At 41.9% G+C, this 22,421-nt stretch overlaps 1 protein-coding gene and 1 long non-coding RNA gene across 5 annotated transcripts; both read left to right on the forward strand.

The window, feature by feature from the left end:
- Positions 1-460: 460 nt before the first annotated feature.
- Positions 461-7,312, forward strand: LOC110739382. 4 transcript variants are annotated; one of them, XM_021919841.1, is made up of 6 exons: positions 461-757; positions 2,180-2,243; positions 5,537-5,668; positions 5,755-6,215; positions 6,316-6,369; positions 6,469-7,312. In XM_021919841.1, exons 4-6 carry the CDS (start codon positions 6,114-6,116, stop codon positions 7,012-7,014), a joined length of 702 nt encoding a protein of 233 aa, XP_021775533.1. In that variant the 5' UTR covers positions 461-757; positions 2,180-2,243; positions 5,537-5,668; positions 5,755-6,113; the 3' UTR covers positions 7,015-7,312. The 4 variants fall into 4 exon arrangements, with proteins under 4 accessions (XP_021775533.1, XP_021775532.1, XP_021775531.1 ...); XM_021919840.1 differs by having other exon boundaries at positions 461-629; positions 723-757; positions 6,316-7,312; XM_021919839.1 differs by having other exon boundaries at positions 461-629; positions 732-757; positions 6,316-7,312.
- Positions 7,313-13,038: 5,726 nt separating this feature from the next.
- Positions 13,039-17,055, forward strand: LOC110739384. Its single transcript, XR_002514791.1, has 3 exons — positions 13,039-16,013; positions 16,134-16,237; positions 16,331-17,055. It is a non-coding gene; the product is annotated as an uncharacterized LOC110739384 (long non-coding RNA).
- The last annotated feature ends 5,366 nt before the right edge of the window (positions 17,056-22,421 follow it).

Here is a 22,421-nt window from a genome sequence, read left to right on the forward strand (position 1 = left end):
GGAAAAATAGATACAAAAACCGCCTTTCTAAAATAGGATTTTTGAAGTGACTATGAAAATAGTCCAAGGGTTTTGAAAATCTAAAAAATGTTAGTTTTGAAAGCAAGCTAAAGAAATACATTATGGGATTGAAGGAAGCATTGCATAAAGGAAGTGGAACATGTTTTCTCATAAAGTTAATAAAAGAATTGACTTATGGAGAAACATTGAAATACTTACACTACTACAAAAAGCGTACTTTTTGGACGCTTTTCGTTCGACGCTTTTAAAGTGGCGTTAGTGTATGATTTTTGGTACCACCTTTTCTCGACGCTTTTTAAGGTCGAAGATTGTCTCGACACATAAAAGTGTCAGGAAAACACGTGCTATGCACGTGAGTTATTGTTTTTGCAATTTTTGAAATCTTTAATGAAAATATTAGCAGGTTATATTTTCCCCAAATTCAAAATTAAACTGCCCACATTCTGCTCCATTGCTCATCTCCTCTAAACCCACGACTCCTTCATCAGCAACAAAAGAATTTTCACAATTTTGATTGCTAAACTTCAAGGAATTTGGGGGTTTTTTGCTCGTCACTTTCAATAATTTCATGTATCAACTTACAATGTGCTGTACAATATTGTTGCTAGGTATATATCTATCGTTTTTAGTACCCTAATATCTCACAATTCTCTAAATTTCGTTTATATTGGGCTTATTCTTTGCATGTCTTCGATTTTGAGTTGGTGTAGAACAAGAATCGATCTCTTATTGCGAGGTAATTTTTTGCCCTTAATTAGATAATTCAATTTCTTTTTATGTTGTTTTTTTCATGAATTCTGTTTTCAAATCCATGGTTTCCATGTTTTTATTTTTATTTTTGTAAGTAGTTTTTTGGTTTTTGTTATGATTTTTATGGCGAATTTTAGGGTATTAGTTTGAAATTTTATGGGTTTTTACATGAATTTTATAGGCTTTGAATTTTATGGTTTTTGATATGAATTTTATAGGCTTTGATTTTTCTAGTTTTTGAATTTTATGGGTTTTTGATATAAATTTTCTAGGGTTTTACTAGTTCTCTGCATTCATGTTATACTTTAGGCTTGGTGTGTTGCTACGATTGCTGTGCTAGCTATTGTTTTGGACTTTAGTTTAGGAAGTTCTAATTACAGTTGGTAGATGCTGAGAAACAATGCAGTAATGTCGTTTACTGTAACTGCTGACATCCCTTTTCACAGTAAACCTCAGATTTTCGGATAAGGTTCTGTTTTTCGCGCCACCAACTCAGTACAGACAGTTTAGTTATATTCTCATTCAAGTATTATACACCACAATGTTAGTAAGTATTGCCAAATTATGTAACAGACCACCATCTATATATTAGTTAATATAGTAATTACGAACTTTAATTTGTCTTTAGCTATTTGATTAAAGACAAAATGATATAATTAATTGTTGCTTTTTCATTAATGAAAGCATTATTGTAATATACTAGTGCAAAAAAAAAGAGGGAAAAAAGTGATGTTGATTTGTTGGCATGTGATTTTGATAGTATTCTAAAGCTTAGTCTGACTTGTCGAGTATTTTGTACTCTTGTTAACAAAATTATGGAGTATTTCTCTTGTGTAAAATTAACTTTTACAGATTTTTAACTTTTTTGGGGAGTTTATATCCGTAATCTAAGTCAATTTTTTGGCATGCATATTCCCCACCAAACCATTCACTGTCTTATGTACCATGGAAAATATAGAAGAATACATTTGTTTTTTCAGTTGGTTAGGCATACCAAAAATGAACACTGGAGGATGGGCAGTCTATCTTGCAGCAATACTGTATATTAATGCCATGCCTCAACTTTTATATTTTCGCTCCTCACTCAAATCAGGTTCTTAATAACACATTCAAAGATCAAACTCGGAGTTGAGCAAATACCTCCTTTCATTTAATAAATTTAGCTTGACTTGAAACATAACTATTCTGATGGTTTCCTTTGAAATGAAATGATCAGTGTGACTTGTTAGTTAATGGATGAATAGACCTTACAAAAAAGAATTGCTTAATTATTGTATCTTTTATTTTGCTCATAAAGTTTCTTCTCATCCTTTTTTCTTGCATCTCAACATGGTTTTATAAGTTTCATCTCAGGCTTTGCATCCTTTAAAATGTTAAAGCTTACTAACACTACCTATTCTGTTTTCAGCCTTGTTCAGTATCTTGAAATGCACAGATTGTTTGATCTTACTGTACTTTTGCGACAAAAGAAGGTACACTCTACCTTAGACATTAGCTCAAACTAGAATACATTTTTAAAGATTGTGGCTTGATAGTGTATGTAATATACTTATTTCAATTGTGTAGGCTTGATTAGATTTCCCTAATTGGATGATTCATGTGACACTATATTCTAATTGCTTGAATAACATGTGCCTACTGCCTTGGAGTCATGTTTTGTAGATTTTCAGTGTGGTTTGTTGAATGAGAAATTAAACAAACTTGCATAATTTTTTTTTTGTTGTTGCATGTTTCTTTCTAATTTTCTTCTTTCACCCCCAACAAGTTTGTAGGCTTGAATTACTTACTGACATTATTTTTTAGTGGATAAACTTCTTGATATTATAAGTTTGATCTATGTCTATTTACGTAGTGAAAGTGATGTCCCTATTATATATTAGTTTAACGATCCTTGTAACATGTTTTTTTTTATTTATTTATTTTTTTGATGTCATTGTTTTTAATTAGCAATTAACTATATACTTCTTTGTAGACATGGATACTAGTTGGATTGATTTACCAAGAGGTGATCCTGGATATTTTAAAGGTTGCATGAAATTCTTGAAACTTGCTAAAGAGACTATTTTACCAAATACATGGGAAACTAAATGCCCATGTAATAAGTGCAAGTTAAATAAAACGAATTCTGTAGAAGAAGTTGGAGGGCATATTTTATTTTATGGTTTTTATAAAAACTATAGAAATTGGATATTTCATTATAAAGATGAAGGGAGTAAGACCTATGATCTAAGTGATGATAAAGTAAATGCAGTAGGTCGAGATGATATGGACGAGTTACTAATAGCAGCTTTTAGAGTTAATACATAACAAACCGACAAAACTCAAGATCCATCATTTAATGAACAAAGTATTGAAGATGACAATTCATATGACATGGATGTTGGGTTTACCATTTATCGCGAGGTAGATGATGAGTGTTTCGGGGGTTTTTGTCCCTTGGGAGAGTTACAACACTGAGACTGGATTCAACAAAGGACGCCTGCACCTGCAAAGCAAACGGACCGCCGGATGGTCGGTGGTCCGCCTCCGAAGATTAATTTAGTAAGCGTTCGGTAATAAAACGTGCGGAAGTAAAGTTTATCTGCTCGAATTCCAAGCTCAGGTAAAGTGTTGTGTGTTCCTTGAAAACGACATCTCTGTGGTAAGTGACGTGTTGTCTCGTATTGCGTGTATATTCTCTGTTTTGTCATAAATGGAAGAATGTCCCTATTTATAGAGTCCTTTTGGAAAGTGTGCCCTCCTAGGATCTGGTGACCTAGGAATTAGGTCACGCCGCTTTTTAAAGGGCCCCTTAAGATTTGGGCCTCGAAAGCCGCCAATCCCAGGGGGCAATATCTGCTCGACACGTGTCACCATCTGGATTGGGCCAACTAAGTGCCCCTTCCAGTGACACGTGTCATGCTCTGATTGGGCCACTTGGCAGGGTATAAAATACCCAAATCATTTTCCCCTCACAGGGGTCACGTGTATTGCACGTGGCACCTGTGACAGCTGTCAGTATTCGAGTGGTCGGATTCAAAAAGTTACTGCTGGAGGGAAAATTTTTAGAGTTTTACCCCCCTATAAATAGTAAGGTTTGACCCCCCCCCTTTAGATTCACACCGTTGCGAATCTTTGGAGAATCTTGGACTTTTTGACTTAAAGAATCTCAAAATTCCCTAAGTGTTTTAACTTTTCAAGCATCCGACACTCGACCAACTGTCCGACCGTTCTTCAGCCAACCAAGCGTCTTTCACCCTTCTTCTAAAGGTAACGCCTGTTTTTTCTTCATCTTACTCTTCATTTTCTCTCTTTTTTTTCGAAAAAATGGTTTCCCAATCGCATGCGGCACGACATAGGATAGTAATCAGCCGGTCACCGGGGACGGCTGAATCTAGAACTAGCAGCGCCGAATGCTTGGCCAAAGACCCTGCTTTGCGAACTTCTCCGAATCCGACCGTTTCCGTGTCTGTGCAGGACACTATGGCCAGAACCAAAAGAACAGCAAGACAATATAGCTCCGATGGAACGTTCTACCATTCGGATGGGTCGACTGTATATTCAGACGACTCAATAAGAGTATCTCGAAGTGAGGTGTCGGAGCATCCTAACAACCCTTCTTATCTTCCTCCATCCCCCACCTATTACCATACGCCCACATCTAGTGGAACTCCTAGTGATGGAATCCTGAAGGAGGCGGATGAACAATATCAACCCGGGCCTTCTGGACAGGCGCCAGAAGAGAGTCTGGGGGATGACCCCGCTGGCACCAGTCGGCGGTCCCCTAGTTCTGATGAGAGCTCTGATGACGAGTCGGCCTCGTCATCTTCTTCAGAGAACGCCTCCATAACTTCGGAGGAGGCAAGAACGAAAATAGATTATGCCAGGGAGTCCCTTGCAGTGGATAAGGGGGAAAGTTGGGCCGAGCCAAGCGCTTCTAGGTGCTTGGAGAGAGCCCCCTACTATCATCATGTTCCGCACAGCAGGCGAAACTCCATGGAATCCAGCCTTGCCAATTTTAGGCGCAAGGTCGTTCTAGGCTATGGCTATACTTTGTCGGTCCCTAACAAGGACGACACCATTACCTGGCCGAGCCTGGCCAGCTATGAGGACAGAGCATTCGGCTGCTATGAAGCGGCCTTCCAAGCTGGCCTCCGCTTCCCTCTCCATCCGGTCGTGGAGAGGATCTTGGATGGATACCAACTGGGTATCTGGAAACTTATACCCAACTCCTGGATTAATATTTTGGGGTACGTTGCCGCCTGTGAGATGCTGCAGGTGGAGGCGAGCTTTGAAGCGTTCGCCCACATGCACTATCTGAGCAGGGCGCCTGCTAGGGGCGGTGAGGGCTGGTACACCTTGACCACTTGCAAGGGGAACATGATGGCTGTTGGCAAAGAGAACAAGTGGAAAGACTGGAGGACTAAGTTTTACATAGTCAAGTCTGCCGACAGCCGCCTGAACCAAAAGTATAACAGGTGGAATGAAAATCCACCTCTCCTAGCAGGCAAGAGTGCATTGCCGCCTCTTCATAGGCGGGCAAAGGAGGAGATCATGGACAAAGGGTTGTTTACCGTGTCCGTGAGGACGAATGATGAGGGGGACAAGGAGGTCACCCCTCAATGATATCTCCCTTTGTACAAATGGTTTGAGGAGGGAACGTTCTTAGCCGCCTGTGGGCTAAGCTCTTAAATGCCGAGAGGTAGTCGGTCGTCTGTTTAATATGCAATTTAATTTTGCTTTTCAATACTTGTTTGATGGTGCTAACACTTGTTCATTTTTGCAGACAAGGCAATGGAGAAGCTCTCGGCCTCAAGGAAGTCGGCTGGCTGCTCGATACAGATCAAATGTCCTAAACAGGGCAGAGGCAACCACCCACATCAAGGTGGATGAGCAGAAAACTGGCGGCACCCCCAAGGTGAGAACTTGTTATACTTGCCATTTCCGACTAATGCTAAATTTGTCCGAATGATTTCTGACTTGTTTTATCTTGTGTTGATGTAGGGTGCCCCTACCAAATCTTCCTCAAAACCATCCGACCCTAAAATCCAAAAGACAAGGGCGGGTGATGTGAGCGCATCCGGCAAGGGCGGCCAGAAGCACATTGCTCAGAAGCCCAAGAGAGGCCTAGACGCCTCTTCTCTCGAAGCTGATTAGGGGATCAGCAAGCCGGATGTCCAGAGGACATCGAAGGGTGGCTTCAAGCAACCCACCACTGCTGTCGGCTCAGCAGGAGAGAGGAGGAACCACAGGACGACGATAAAAACCATTCGCCTTTTTTGTTCTTCCATTTAGATATATTTGTGTTATTTTCTAACTTTCTTTCCTTCTCAGTCCTTGTGCAGAGGCCGACTGTAATCCAGATGCCCAAGTCCATGCTGAGGGCGGTTGATCCTGACGACAAAGCGTCTGTCAGAGGGGTCGACACTCTGGACTTGGATGGCATCTTGGGGAACCTCTGCGAGGTATGAGTCTTAACTTAAGCAATTCTTCTCTTTTTTTTCTTTCTTTCTTTTTGCTCAAGTCTTTATTCGCCTGGTTTTAACCATTCGGCTCTTTTTGCAGGCCATGCTGCGCGTCCAAGGGCTCAGGCAACCCCTCAAGGACAAGTCCAAAGAGGTAACAGCCGCTAAAGCTCGGGTCGATTCCGCCTTGGATCGAGCTCAATTTGATATTGCTCAAAATGAGCTTCTGACGCTTGATATGATGTATTCGCAGGCGGAAGCTAATATGCAGGTGAAGAAGGATCTGGACTCGGCCCGCCTGCACATCACTTCCCTTAAGCAAGAAATCACAAGTCTTAAGGAGAAGCTCGAGCCTCTTCAGGATGCCAAGGAAGAGGCCGAGAGAGCCAAACAGAGGGTGGGCCGCCTGGAGCAGCGCCTCACCAACCAGGAGCATCAGCTGAAGACCAAGTTTGAGTCCGTAGCTGAAAAAGGGAGAGAAGCTCTTGTTAAGCAAATGATGAGCGACTATGATGCCATCATGCGGGACACTTGGGCGGCTGTGCAGCCAGACTCAGACTATCAGACTTGGAAATCCAAGTTTGATGAAGCCAGCAAAGCATTCGACGCTCGCCTTCTTGACGAGGCTGAGAATGAAGCTAGGGCTGCTGCTGAGGCCGAGGAAAGCTCTGGGTCCGACTCTTCTGGGGAGTCGTCCTCTGGTGGAGAGGAGGAAGATCAGGTGGAGGAACGAGAGAAAAATGATGAAGAGCAGCCGAAGGGCAACAGGCCGGCTGCCAATGAAGAGACTCTCCCCTGATCACTTAAGCTTTTTATTTTTTCTGCGGTCGAATGGCCATGTACTTGCTTTTCCGGCCTGCATGTCGAGTATTGATGTTTCTTTACCGACCGAGGGGTCGGGTACTTTGACAATTTCTCTGGCTTTTCCAGTAAACAATCTTAACTAGTCGTCTGATGGCGATTGGTCTTTTTAATTTAAATCATTCGGCCATTTGGCTGAGGTTATTCATATTGTTGTCCTTTGCATTTTGAATTTTTCATTTCATGTTTTTGGCTAAGTATTATAACCTGTATACCATGCGAATGTTCTTGCCCCTGGACGGATGTCGAGTGGTTTCGGTTTATTGGATTGATTGACTTAGAAATTATTGATACTTAGAAGAGTATTCATGGTTTCTAAGTCAATCAATCACTATGGTGATTGCCCCAAACCACTCGGCAGACGTCCATCCAGAATTGGCAACTTAAAGTTTTCATTCGCCCATTGGCTCAAACAAAACTCAAATTTCCAACTTAGCAAATTTTGCTAGGAGAAAACTTCCGCCTGTTTTGCCCCGTGAGCTAAAAACAGGCGCATCCGGCCATAGGCCTCTGAGATAAGATGAGTTTATAACTTAGCAAATGCTCTTTAAAAAGAATTGTCTGCCTGTCTTGCCCCAAAAGCAAAGAACAAGCGTCATCCGGTCAAAGGCCTCATTAGGTGCTTAAGCAGTTAACTCGTATATTAACAAGAATGTTCCGCTTGCTTTGCCCCTGGGCAAAAACAGGCGCATCCGGCTTAATGCCTTATTAGCCTCTACTCATGAAACAGTGACCATTTTCGAGCTGTGCTAGAACAGTTAGAAAATTCAGGCCTTTTAGATTTCACTTTCGATTAAAACAAATGACTGCGAATGCTGCCTTAACATTCGGTAGGGCCGCTTGTTATGTTTGTAGAGCAATGTGCCACCCAAATGGGAGATGCTTCTCCTCGACGAATTCGCCCGAATGGACGTCGCCGGTTATCTGACTCATGTTGGAGCAGACGGTCATACTCATGTTGGAGCAGACTGTGACCATTAGGTCTCTTTTTGTTTATTAATATCCGGCCGTGGGCCTCATCATTATTTTATCTGGCCTTAGGCCTCTTAAATGGTTGAGTAAATATTTGTTAAGTGTCGATATTAACTTAATGAATTTCGTAGGAACGACTGTTCTAAAGCAATCGGCTCCTTCAGAAGGATTGGGGCGTCTGCTGTTGGGACAGACGCTTTCCAAATGCATTGGCCGTCTGTACTTTGTACAGGCGACACTAAGAAACTTAAATAAAAAGACAAGTTAGGAAATGAATGCATATTCTCATTAACAAAACTTGAGATAACAAAATTGAAGTCTTTACATTCGTACTTAGAAGTAGTACTTTTTTAAGTTGTCTACATTCCAAGTTCTAGGCAGCTGCCTGCCGTCTACGTCTTCCAGGCGGTAGGTGCCGTCTCTTACTTCCTCATAGATTCGGTAGGAGCCTTCCCAATTTGGGGTTAGCTTTCCCTGTTCATTCGCCCTACCGACTGCCTCCATTTTCCGTAACACAAAGTCCCCAACTTTGAGAGGACGCTTGTGTACTCTCTTGTTGTAAGCTCGAGTCATTCTTAGACAGTATATCTCATGACGCAAGGCAGCATTGCCCCTGCGCTCTGGAAGTGAGTCCAATGCTAGGCGCATGGCCTCCCAGTTCGCCTCTTCATCATACAGCATGATTCGAAGAGTCGGCTCATAGTGCTCAATGGGCAGAACAGCTTCTGCTCCATACACCATAAGGAATGGGGTTTCTCCAGTTTCCCCTTTAGCAGTCGTTCTGATGGACCAGAGGACGTGTGGTAATTCATCCGCCCAAAGACCACCAGCCCGTTCAATTTTCTTTTTAATCCCGTCTGAGATTAATTTGTTGAAGGCTTTGACCTGGCCGTTTGCTTGAGGCCGGCCGACTGATGCAAAGAAGCTTGAGACCCCTTGTTCTCCTAGCCAAGTCTTGAGTTGAGGCGTCTCAAATTGAGGACCATTGTCAAAAACCATAGACATGGGCACCCCAAAACGAGTGATTATGCTCCTCCAGATGAAGGAAATGACATCTTTTGTCTTGATGTTTTTGACTGCCTCCGCCTCTACCCACTTGGTATAGTAATCCACAGCCACCAGTATATAGCGCTTGCCGCCTGGTGCAGCTGTATATAGCCCCAGAATGTCCATGCCCCATTTGGCAAAAGGTATTAGGCTGTGGATGGCCGTCAGGCCTGTGGCCGGACGATGGATGAGCTTGCCAAATTTTTGGCACTTGTCACATTTTTTTACCATTTCCATTGCATCCGACTCCAGAGTTGGCCAGAAGTAAAGCCGCCTGGCCTTGGCCGCGAGGGATCTGCTGCCTATATGGGAGGCGCAGAATCCCGAATGGAACTCTTCGAGGACTTCCTTACCCTTCTCAGGGGTAACACACTTCAACAGGGGTTTCAGAAAACCAGCCCTGAAGAGTTCTCCATGTCGCAACTTGAAGTTAGCCTCTCGTTTTTTCAGAATAGCCGCCTCATGTGGTGAGTCAGGGAGCGTGACGTCTGCAAGATAGGCCTGGATGTTGTCCATCCAGGTTGAGCTTCGGTCAAGAATTCCAATGGGGTCTTCCTCAGATATACTTCTTCTTTCCATGACCTCCAAGAAAACTGACCGAGGCGTTTCACAGGAGGCGGATGATGCCAGCTTGGACAGAGCATCCGCCAGATTGTTTGAAGACCTGGGCACTTGACTTAGATTGAATTCTTCAAGTATCCCAACTTCATCCTTGACCGCCTGCAAATATTTAATCATGGTCGGATGAGTGGCCTCGTACGTCCCATTGACTTAGAGTACGACCAGTTGTGAATCCGAGCAGGCGTCAATTTTCTTTGCCCCTGCTGCCTTACAGTACCAAATGCCAGCAAGCAGGGCTTCATACTTAGCCTCATTGTTAGAGACCTGGAACTTGAACCGTAGTGCATACTCGTATTTGTCTCCTTCAGGAGACTGACAGATAATTCCTGCACCACAGCCGTTCGCAGTGGAGCTCCCGTCTACATACACTTTCCAAACTTGACTAGTATCATCCGGAGCAACCGCCTTGTCATTTCCACAATAAAGTCGGCGAATGCTTTCCCCTTTATTGCTTTCCTTGGTTCGTAAGTGATTTCCAATCCTTGCATTTCAATCGCCCATTTGAGCATTCGTCCAGAAGACTCCAAGGTTGTGAGTGGCCGTTTGATCGTGGTCAGTATAGACTTCTACCGCATGCGCCAAGAAGTAGGGTTTAAGCTTCTTGATGGCCATGTAAAGGGCAAGGCCGAATTTTTCAACCATGGGGTACCGAAGCTCTGCATTTCTCAGAACATGGCTAATGAAATACACCGGGAGCTGGATGCCGTCTCTTTCAGCTAAGAGAACGGCACTGAGGGCATGATCAGAGACGGCTAAGTACATGAAGAGCTTCTCTTTGGGCAAAGGACTGACAAGCCTCGGCAAAGAGTGCAGATGAGTTTTCAGCTTTTGAAAGGCCGCCTCTGCATCATCCCCCCATTCAAAGTTTGTCTTCTTTTTTATTGCCTGGAAAAAGTAGAGGCACTTGTCGCCTAACCGACTGAGGAATGTTAGCTTTTGCACTTCCTTTATAGTACGGGGCGACTGCATGTCGATTACCGCCTGTATTTTCTCAGGGTTGGCCTCTATTCCCCTTTGGTCAATTAAAAATCCGAGAAACTTCCCAGACTCAACACCAAAGACACACTTTTTTGCTTTTAGCATGACCTTGTGCCGCATGTGTGTGGCAAATGTTTCTCGGAGATCAGCAAGATGATCCTCCTGTTGTTTGGATTTGACTATCATGTCATTAATGTACGCCTCTACATTTCTTCCGATTTGATTAATGAAGACCGTGTTAATCATTCGTTGGAAAGTAGCAGGCGCATTCTTCAAACCAAACGGCATCACCGTATAACAGAACAACCCCTGATCAGTGACGAAATCCGTCTTTTCTTGATCTTTTTTCCACAGGGGGATCTGATGGAAACCTGAATAGGCGTCCATAAAACTCATCAAGGCATGTCCGGCTGTTGAGTCGACCAGATTGTCGATCTTAGGCAATGGATAACTATCCTTTGGACATGCCTTGTTGAGGTCTGTGTAGTCAACACACATCCGTCAAGTTCCATTCGGCTTTTTTACTAACACAACGTTAGCTACCCACTCAGGGAAATTGCACGGCCGAATGAACTTGGCATCTAACAGCTTTTTTACTTCGGCAGCTGCCGCCTGACTTCTTTCTTCGCCGTGGTTTCTTTTCTTTTGCCGGATGGGCTTCTTTTTAGGATCCACGGCGAGTTTGTGGACAGCGAGATCCAGGCTGATGCCTGACATCTCCTCCACTTCAAAGGCAAAGATGTCTTTGAATTCTCTGAGTAGCTAGTGAAGGCTTTCACCCAGCTTTGCAAATGCAACCGTCCCCACCTTAACAGTCCGTTTTGGACGGATGTCGTCCAGATGGATATCAATGTGTTCACCAGTAGGCTGAGGACGGAGGTCATCTGACCGTTTCCCGGTCAATGATTGCTATTGTTTTTCTTTTTTGACCACCACCAACTGATCAGTCTTTCTTTTCTTTTCGGCTGGTAGGGCCGACTGTTCTTCCTCGACATCATCGAGGTCGATTGTTTGCTTGCCCCGACCGTATGCTACGGCCGCGGGCTTGACGTCCGAGAGGTAACACTCTCGAGCCGTCTTTTGGTCCCCATTAAGGGAACCGACTATTCCATCATCCTTCTCATACTTGAGTAGCATGAGAGCAGGGATGATGACGGCCTTACACTCGTTAAGAGTGGGACGGCCAAAGATGAGGTTGTAAGCTGTGAGCTCTTCAACCACTAGGAAACGGATGGTCATGTGCCGACCGTCTCCCCTGCTTCCCAGACGGACAGGTAAGTCAATTCGTCCGAATGGGTGCACAAGTCCTCCCCCAAACCCAACAAGGGTGTGGGAGACCTCCATCATGCTATCCGGTTTGTACTTGAGATTGGATAAGCATTTGAGGCTGATGAGGTCACAGGAGCTTTCTGTGTCAATCAGAATTCGGCCAACCAACTGGTTGGCGACCTTGCACTCAATGACAACAGGGTCATCATGCGGCCGACGGACTTGGCCTCTGTCCTACTCGGTGATGAAAACTTTAGGGAAGGTGGATATGTCTGCCGCATCCCCTTCCTCAACAGAGTTGACCATCTTTCTCAGATGGTCCTTGGTGCCCCGAATGGTCGGGCCACCACCGACAAATCTGCCTGCTATGGTGTATACCGAATCTTCATCAGTTTCGGCACTCACAGCAGGCTGGGGAGTCTTTTTCTTGGACTGCCCCGGATTTGCCTTTGAAGTCACTTTGGACTTCACATAGGACTTCAGCTGTCCTTTGTCGGCCAGACGGTCGAGCTCCCGCTTGAGACTAAAGCAGAAGTTCGTGTCATGGCCAACATCCTCATGGAAATGGCAATGCTTGTTTCTCTTCCGATTTTCAGCGGAACCTTTCATAGGAGTCGGCTTTTCTCCAAGAGGATGGAGCAGCAGTCCTTGTGGAATTCGTACCTTGGGACGTACGGTTTCCACTCCTTTTTCTTCTTCTGGGCCGGTTGATTAGAGTTATCAATGGCCCAGACTTGCTTTTTCTTTTTGCTCTCTTCTGGCTTAGGAGCCGGCTGAGCAGGCCGACTCTCTTTCTGCTGGTCGGACTTCTTATGGTCCGACTGCTTATTGGAGGAGAAGAGTTCGGTCGCCTGTATATAGGCTTCCGCCACTCGCAAGGCTCCTTGCAGAGTAAAGATTTGTTTGCGGACGAGTTCGTACTTGAAAGTAGACCCGTCCTTCAGACCCTTAAAGAAGTCTGTGAAAGCGACCTCATCAGACATCCCATGAATCTGGATTCGGACCAGATTGAACCGCCTGACGTAGGAACGCAAGCCTTCTCTATCTCCCTGTTGTACATTACCAAAGTCAAGACTTGTCTTTTTGGCATTCATAGAGAAGTTTGAAGCAAACAAGAACGCAAGCGTCTTGAAGCTATTTATGCAACCAGCCGGCAAATTGCCAAATCACTGCTGGGCTATGCCCTTTAGGGTGGCTGGAAAGCAACGACACCATGCGGCATCATCCAACCCCTGAAAATACATGAGGAGGGTGTATGCTAGCAGGTGGTCTTCTGGGTTGGAGGTCCCGTCATAGGCTCCAACCAGAACATTTTTAACTTTAGCCGGCTGTACGGCTTCAGTTATTTCCCTGGAGAAAGCAGAGGGTTGATCTCCAAGGTGTTGCAGCCTAAGCTGCCAGTCCATCGGCTGATAGCCGTATGCCGCATGTCCTCTAAAGAGGGCAGGTTGCATGTAAGGTAAAACTGGCGCCTGGTACAATGGTTGTGCCATGTACTGGGCCGACTGAATCATATGAGGACCAGACTGAACCCGTTGGCTACTTGCAGGAGTCTCATGTACAGACTGGGAACACCTCACAGAGGTATTCCGAAAGCTATCATGATAAGTCGACGTTGAAGCCGACTCTGATAGCTGGGTTCTCTTCTCCTCAATGTATTGCCGAGCGTCAAAGAACGTTTTCTTGCTACCATCCGGCTGTATGTGCCGGATGGCTTTTCTTGTGCCCATTTCTGGGAAATGAAGCCGAGTAAGGTCAAACTGGGGCCGGGCCTTCTCCTTAGGGGCAGGATGAGGAGTTGGCTAACGGTCCCTGACCGACTTATGTTTGCCAGCTTGGGCTGGCTTCTTTGCCGACTGCTCCTTTCTAGGAGCAGGTGACTTCTTTGAGGTGAGTTGTTTGATTTCACCCCTGAGGCTGCTCAGGAGTGTCATTAGTTCATCTCGAGTGACGGGAGTCGATCCTGCCGCCTGGGAAGGATCAACTGGCCGCCCCGAGGGCTTCTTTGGCTAACCAGCAGTTTTGCTTGGGTCTGCCTGGTCATGGTGGCGCTCCAGCCTCTCCTTACTGCGGATGCGTTTAGAGATGAGGGATCCATTTGGATCCACATAGGTTTCGACATCAGCGTCGTCACCTGAGTCATGATCCGTTTTGACCTCTACGTCTTCTGGAGGTCGATTGGCCTCTGGGTTCGGTACAGGTTCTTGTGAAGCCATTTCAGAGGTACTCTCCCCACAGACGACGCCAAATGTTTCGGGGGTTTTTGTCCCTTGGGAGAGTTACAACACTGAGACTGGATTCAACAAAGGATGCCTGCACCTGCAAAGCAAACGGACCGCCGGATGGTCGGTGGTCCGCCTCCGAAGATTAAGTTAGTAAGGGTTCGGTAATAAAACGTGCGGAAGTAAAGTTTATCTGCTCGAATTCCAAGCTCAGGTAAAGTGTTGTGTGTTCCTTGAAAACGACAGCTCTGTGGTAAGTGACGTGTTGTCTCGTATTGCGTGTATATTCTATGTTTTGTCATAAATGGAAGAATGTCCCTATTTATAGGGTCCTTTTGGAAAGTGTGCCCCTCCTAGGATCTAGTGACCTAGGAATTAGGTCACACCACTTTTTAAAGGGCCCCTTAAGATTTGGGCCTTGAAAGCCGCCAATCCCAGGGGGCAATATCTGCTCGACACGTGTCACCATCTGGATTGGGCCAACTAAGTGCCCCTTCCAGTGACACGTGTCATGCTCTGATTGGGCCACTTGGCAGGGTATAAAATACCCAAATCAATGAGCATCAATCAACTTTCTCAAATGAAGAACAGGCAAAGTATAAAAATCTCATGGAAGCTTCTGAAAAAGGCTTATACGAGGGGTGTACTACTTTACCGAAACTTTCATTTCGATTGCATTTGTTTCACCTAAAGTGTATGTTCCATTGGTCTGGAGAGTCATTTATTAAATTATTTGAACTTCTAATTGACGCATTTTCCATTATTAAGGAGTTTCCATCGTCCTATTATGAAGGCATGAAGATAATAAATGATTTAGGGTTAGGATATGAGAAAATCTATGCATGTCCAAATGACTGCATGTTATATTGGGGAAAATTCGCAAATAAAAGTGAGTGTCATATATGCCATACATCAAGGTGGAAAAGTGTGAAAGGAAAGGAGGGTGATGTAAATGAAAAAGGAAAAGAAGCATGTAAGAAAGGCGAGGCAGCTAGAGTAATGCGGTACTTTCCCCTTATCCCTAGATTAAAGAGGCTTTCATGTCATCTAAAACTGTAGAGGACATGAGATGGCACTTTAATCGTAAGGATGATAAGATTCTACGACACCCTGCTGATGGCAAGACTTGGAAAATATTTAATGAAAATATACAGAGTTTGCCGCTGATCCTCGCAGTGTTAAATTAGGCCTAGCAAGTGATGGTTTTAATTCATATCGTCTTATGAACACAAATTATAGTACATGGCCGGTGGTCCTCATTCCTTATAATTTACCACCATGGCTTTGCATGAAACCATCATCCTTTATTCTTTCTATAATTATTCCTGGTAAATTTGGTCCCGGTATGGATATTGATGTGTACTTGCAACCACTAATCCATGAATTGAAATTATTGTGGGAAGGTGTTGATGCTTTTAATTCTTAAGTGGAAGCAACTTCAAACTACGAGCAGCCCTACACTCTACTATTAATGACTTTGCGGCTTATGCTATGCTGTCAGGTTGGAGTACGAAAGGCTACAAAGCTTGTCCTTCTTGCACTCATTCTACTTATTCAGATAGATTTGGTGGCAAAATTATCTACCCTGGGTATCGAAAATTGTTTCCTATTGATCACCCATATCGTTCACAAGCTAATTTGTTTGATGGGAAAGAAGCTTACTGTGCATGAAGCAATATTTAATATCTTATTCATAATTATATAATAAATACATACTCTTTGAATGTGAGTGCAGGATATGTCAGAATGCGGTAAAAAAGCATGAGCCTCCCAAAATCAGTTTCATACATCTGGCTCTAAAAGTTTTGCAAACCGACAAGCTGATTATGTATGGAATATATATGTCATTTTATAATTACCTAGGATTGTATTTAGAGCATGTCTTTTTATATGTGATTGATATTGTTGACTTTTCATATTAAAGCTCTTGTTGCTTTATTATTTATAGGAAGATGAACATGGACAAAAAATGAGCTTGTTAGAGCTGTGGATTAAAACCCATACGGGTAAAGATGGAAGCTTTCTTCCTAACACAGTCACTGAAGTTTTGTGGTATGGTTTTGTGACAGATTTCTGGTATGATTTTGTGCAAATTTTAATTTGTGGTATAATTTGGTGCAAATTTTGTGGTATAATTTGGTATAGGATGATGTTAAAGCTAAGGTTGAAGAGTTGAGGATGATGCACCCTAAGATGTCTGAACAAGAGCTCGAAGATGAAGCATTTCAGCAAACTATGTATGGCAATGAGATTCCCAATCGTCCTGTAGGATACGGATTAGGGGTTAAAAAGGGGACATTTTCGGAGTACATGGTGTGTTAAGGAAGGAAGGGTATGGAAAAGTTCAAAAGAGGAATATTGTGATGGATAGTGTTAAAGAAGAAGTGAATGCTTTGCACAAAAAAAATGATACACTATCCCAAGAAAATGAAAAGTTGAAAGACCGGGTCGGACACAACAATCTTCTTCTTAAAGCGCTTGTTGGACAATTTTCTCAGATTGTAGGTGCAGTTTGTCAAGGGAATGCATCTCCGGATCTTTTAAACAAAGCATTTGAGTTCTTAGGAAAGGCAAAGCATCAAGTAATCTCTTTATAACTGAAATCAGAGCTGAAATCCAGAACTGAATTCAGATTTGAAGTTCAAAACTAAAAATTAGATTTGAAATCAAAATTGAAATTCAAAATGCTTGTCTGCCCTGCTCCCCTACTGCTTGTCTGCCATGCTCATTTGTAAAAAAAAAACTTGAAAAAACTTCAAGATTAGTATGTTGGGACTAAGGCTTTATTGTTTTTACTATGTATTATAGGAACTAGGAAGAGATCTATTGCCGACAGTTGGTTAATAAATTTTGTGGGACTAAGGCTCAAATCATGCATACAGCTACACAAACACAAATCATGCTACATTTATTAGCATATACAAAACCATAGCACAAGTTTGTGAGCTGAAACAGGTACATTTATTAGCATATACAGTCTGACAGTGATGTCAGCATAGGAAATGTACCCTGCTAAAAAAATGTTATGTATTTCAGCTTTTAGTGTAACATTATAACTTACCTACCTACTCTAGGTGGAAAGCTGCCTAAATGGTCATACTTAAATACAATTTGTTTTTGGTAGTTAATTGAATTTGTCATCTATTTATACAGGACAAAGTTCTAGCTATAGTGCTCTACTCTTGTGGCTATGCAGCAGTGATATTTTAGTGTTTTATCTTGCCAATATTTGGAAGTCAAGGATGTTTATAGCCTCACTTTAGAAAAATCGTGTTTATCATTAACATGATTGTTTACCCTCTTTTTGACATTAGAGGCCTTCTGTTTTGCATGGTTTTATCAGATTCCCATTCTAAGGAATTGTAAAGCTTGACCAATTAGGAAGTTGGACAAGACCCCAATTTATTGATGTGTAAAGCTCTGCTAAATGATTTGATCTTGTGAGCGTCAGATTGGGTTGTATGAAAATTTTGACATCATTCTTGTTTGAGGGTTAACTCTTTGCTATATATTTAGTGAAATAGGAATAAATAAAGAAGCATTACATGTTCAAAGATATGATAAAGCTAGTAATACTTTAGTTTTTTCATATGTGCTAATCTTGTATAGTTGTGTACTAGTGTATTAAGGAATAACTGTCTCAATAAAGTGGTATAATATATTGGTGGTGTTGGCTTAGGTAGACCCCACTCCCACTCCCACTTGATGTTTCACTTGCACTGCACATGTAACTTCTTGTGGCGATAGAACTGGAGAGGAGTGCTTTTCAATTAATTGTGGTGTTTCTGGATTGACTGTTGGCTTTGGCAATGAAATTGTGAACAGACATTTGTAGGGTTGTATCATGTATGTGTTTGACAATCCTATGTTTGTTTCATGGAAAATGACAGTCTTTGTGCCTTGAGTATGGTTAGCACACCTGTAGGCGTCGTTTGAAGTGCGCCTACGTTGAAAGCATGTATGAATATGCTTGGCACTCATAGGAAGTGGGAATTGACATAATACAATTAGGGACAAATAAAGTAGGGAGCCTCCAACAAGTTTTTAAAGAACTTGTAAACCGTTCACGGATCATAAAAGGCAACCAAGAATAAGGGACAACGATAGGCAACAAAGATTGACCCGTGAAGGTTACACCCCATTCATAGTCCATGAGATTACTAACTCCATATGGTTTGGAACCACGAAAGGAGGATCGGGAATGATGGTACGAAGTGAGTCATGGAGTCACATTCGCCCGTATTGGCCTCTACTCGATTCTTATAGTGAAAAGTGATTCCTGAGATCTCAAAGGCATACAAACAAAATATTCAATTTGCTCCAAACTATTATTAAGCTAAATTGGTTGAATATTAATGCAACACATAATTCTAAAATATTTGTGATCACTTGAATTAAGCAACAAGATTAAAAAGGAACCTAAACCGGCTGTCCAAATTATCTTATTAGGCGTGATTTTCAATTACATATTCCCTTTAACATGCAATATGGTGATCATAATAACAATAGAATAAACATTAATATTGGAAACAATTTAACAATAATAACGTTAGTCAAATCAAATATAAAATAACCCTAATCATGATACTAGCAATAAGAAAATAAAATAAGAGTAATTAAATCAATTAATTACTCACATTCCACGCGTTCCTTTAAATATCTACATCATGAATAAATTGTTAGTAACTTCAATAAAAATATAAAGCAAATGAAAATTAAATTAAATAAATATAGATTTGATTTGGTCCAAACCCTCAATTATTTATACCTTTCATGCCTGGATTTAAGGACGAAACCTCGGGTTTAGTATAGACTCCTTGGAGTGCTTAAGGGAAGAATGGTGTAATTAGGAATATAGGTTTAAGGAGAATTTGGGAGAAAGAGAAGAGAATGATTTTTGGTGTAAAAGAGAGAAAGAGAGAAAGAGAGAAGGATTCGACGATCAAGCTTGTTGATGATTGGAAAAGGGGTGATATGACCTCTATTTATAGAGAAAAAAAGAAGGGTCGAAGAATTAAGATAAGATCGAGTTTGAATCGGATTAAAACTCTTGCGATAGACAGCAGTTTTTGTGGTTTTTGTTTTTATCATATCTTTTGATCCAAAAATCGGAATAAGATAAATAAGATATCTTTGGAAAGCTCTTGAAGTCTAATTTTTAACCCAATTAGAATCAGATTAAAATATTTTGTAGAACAAAATATATAGCCGAAATAGTGAGACGGTATCAGTTTTGGATAGAGTTTGATATTATAATATATCATTGGAAAGATAATTTCAAGGTTTATCCAACCATATAAAATTTGGATAAAAACTATGAGGCAAAAAAATAATATTTTTCTATCTTTGAATGTCTTTCAATTCGGATAATATTAGGACTTAAAAAAAAAGGAGTTTTATTCAATTTCAAACTCTTTAATCTTATCTTTAAAGGATCATTAGGATCTTTTAGAAACTTATAGAATCTTCTAATTAATTCTAATTGGTTTAGGAATGGGATTAAATAATTTGGACCCTCCACATGATCATTGGGTCGTAGGTAAGGTGGGCTTAGGTTCGGTTTGGGCTCGGTTTAATATTTTGGCCATAACTTATTCGTTATAACTCGGATTTGGGTTTATAATTTATCGTTAGAAAGATATTTTCAAGCTCCATCCAACTATTCAATCACTGGACCCAGATTATGGACCAAAATAAACTGAAATAAACGTTTTTTTTTAAAAGGACACGAAATAAATGATTTTAAAGGACACAAAATGAATTGTTTTGGGTTTAAAGGCACGAAAAGAGGAAAATAAGTTATGATTTGGGGAAATGAGATAGAAGTTGGGTTGGTTTATGAAATGGAAATATGGATTTAAGCACTCCAAGAGATTAAATACTCAACCCGACCAATAATGGCGGTGAAAGGTTGTTCATCATCGGGTTTGGTTTTGGGTAGAAATTTTTAGGTGTCTACAAAAGCCCCCACTTTGACTGAGTTTGTAGAAACGTCAGTTTCAAAAACGATAGTCAAAGTAGTCGATATGGACGGAGAATGAGTTAAGACGTTCTGCGATCCTAAATCACTCTGTATACGCCGATACCTGCAGAAAAATGTTAATTCCACAGATAAAAGAGTAAAAGGATAGAATACGTATCTGGCACCAGTGTATCGGTGACAAATGAGTTTGGCAGCTTCCTATGCTTGAAGGAATCCACTAGATGACGTTTGTTGAAACGCTTTCCATGGTTGAGGAAAGCCGACATATGAGTTTGGTAGCTTTCTAAGCCTAAAGAAACCTACTGGATGACACTTTCCATGCTTGAGGAAAGTCGACATATGATTTTGGCGTTTTTCTATGCTTGAAGAAATCCACCGATAATGCTTTCCATGCTTGAGGAAAGCCGACAAAGGAATTTTGCGGTTTTCTATGCTTGAAGAAATCCACAGGATAATACTTTCCATGCTTGAGGAAAGTCGACAGATGATGAGATTGCAAGTCTCTGTGTATCGAGAACCTTGCGTCATGAAATGTTGGTGGTTCGATTGTCCCCGAACGTGGGCTGTAGATGGTTTGCTTGTCCCCGAACATGGGCTGTAGATGGTCCGCTTGTCCCCGGACGTGGGCTGTAAATGGTTCGCTTGTCCCCGGACGTGGGCTGTAGATGGTCCGCTTGTCCCCAGACGTGGGCTGTAGATGGTCCGCTTGTCCCCGAATGTGGGATAGTTGTAAATGGTCCGCTTGTCCCCGAACGTAGGCTGTAAATGGTCCTCTTGTCCCCGGACGTGGGCTGTAGATGGTCAGCTTGTCCCCGGACGTGGGCTGTAGATGAGACCTGCAAAAATAAATATGCCAATGGACTCGTATATATTGTGATTAACTTGACCACTGACTTGACCAAGTTTGACTTGATGTGACATGACATGTGTATGACTCGTGAGTGTGTGTGTGTGTATATGTATGTATGCAGACACAAGCAAACGAAGATGCAAAAGCAAAAATTTTCCGTCAATTTTTGTCATGAGTGGAGGGTGCTGACTTTCTCCCGAAAAAGAAAGATGTGAAACTGAACTTTTATTTTTGAACTTCCCTCGATGAGAAAATTTTGAAAAAGTTTTTTTTTTAAACTTCCCCTAAAGAAAAGACGCGAAAAAAGGAAAGAAGTTTTGAACTTCCTCGTTGAGCAAGACAATATGAATCGCATGGATTGAATTGATTTTCTTGAAAGTAATGTATGCATTATGCATGTCCTTAGGCCAGGAGGCTAAGGACAATTACATCATGTGACACGATGAATGAACTTAGGTCATGGATCTAAGCATCATATATGGTGTAAAGAAACGATCTTGAACGTCACTTAGGTCTGGAAGCTAAGCACGTATACAGATGAAGTGATTATTGCATAATGAATGTTGCTTAGGTCAAGGAGCTAAGAACGATATGCTTTGTATATAAATGTTCCTCAGCACATTATGCGATGCATGAAATAATAAATATTGCTCAGGTCAGGAAGCTAAGCAAGTATACAATGTTTCTTCTAATGAATGTTGTCTTTAAATATGATGAAACATGCACAGTGTTGAAACAAGATTTCATGATAAAGGGCCCTTAAAAGGAAGGATGATTGATATGGATATGGATGTGTGAGTGAATTGTGTGAATGTGATACTAAGGCTGGCTGCAAGGGTTATGGCGATGGAAAGAGATGTGAGAAGAGTCAAAGATGATGAATCTTTAGGCTAGGTAGGCTAAATGATGTAGGTTCAAGCCCCCAAGTCTAGCTCTAAATGGGTAGGGGTAAGCGTTGGATATTCTTTGACTCAATCATGCATGGATATGAATATTGAATGTGGATATGAATGTGGCCGCACCTCGATGTGAGGTTGCCTACGTATCCGTTAGGAATCAAGCCAACGTAGCTCTAGCCAAACTTTGCACAAGTGTATGTGCACCTTAAAGAGGTCTTTCAAGGATTGTAATGTGGTTAAGCTGATGGTTTAAGGAAGAAAGGGGTAAAAAGCTCAAGACCCGAGAGAAGCCCCCAAGATGTGTAATTGTGAATTGGACTTTGCAAGTTTTATTTTCAACATTTCTTTTTACTTTGAATTTTTTTTTTTTTTTTTGAATCAATGTGGGCAATCTCAGATCATGCGGTCCATCACTCACTTAGCATTCATGTTTCTCAGGCATTGTACCAAGCACTCGATGAGAGACGCAATTTGAGACATGTTCATATCAAAGACATTGGAACA

Source organism: Chenopodium quinoa, unplaced genomic scaffold (assembly GCF_001683475.1).
Source record: "Chenopodium quinoa cultivar QQ74 unplaced genomic scaffold, ASM168347v1, whole genome shotgun sequence".
NCBI classification, from domain to species: Eukaryota; Viridiplantae; Streptophyta; class Magnoliopsida; order Caryophyllales; family Amaranthaceae; genus Chenopodium; species Chenopodium quinoa.

Excerpts from the sequence above, each read along its gene's own strand:
- LOC110739382 (XM_021919838.1), top strand. The coding sequence starts at position 6,114 with ATGCCCAAGTCCATGCTGAGGGCGGTTGATCCTGACGACAAAGCGTCT. Across the intron at positions 6,216-6,315 it reads TCTTGGGGAACCTCTGCGAG|GCCATGCTGCGCGTCCAAGG; the intron begins GTATGAGTCTTA and ends CTCTTTTTGCAG.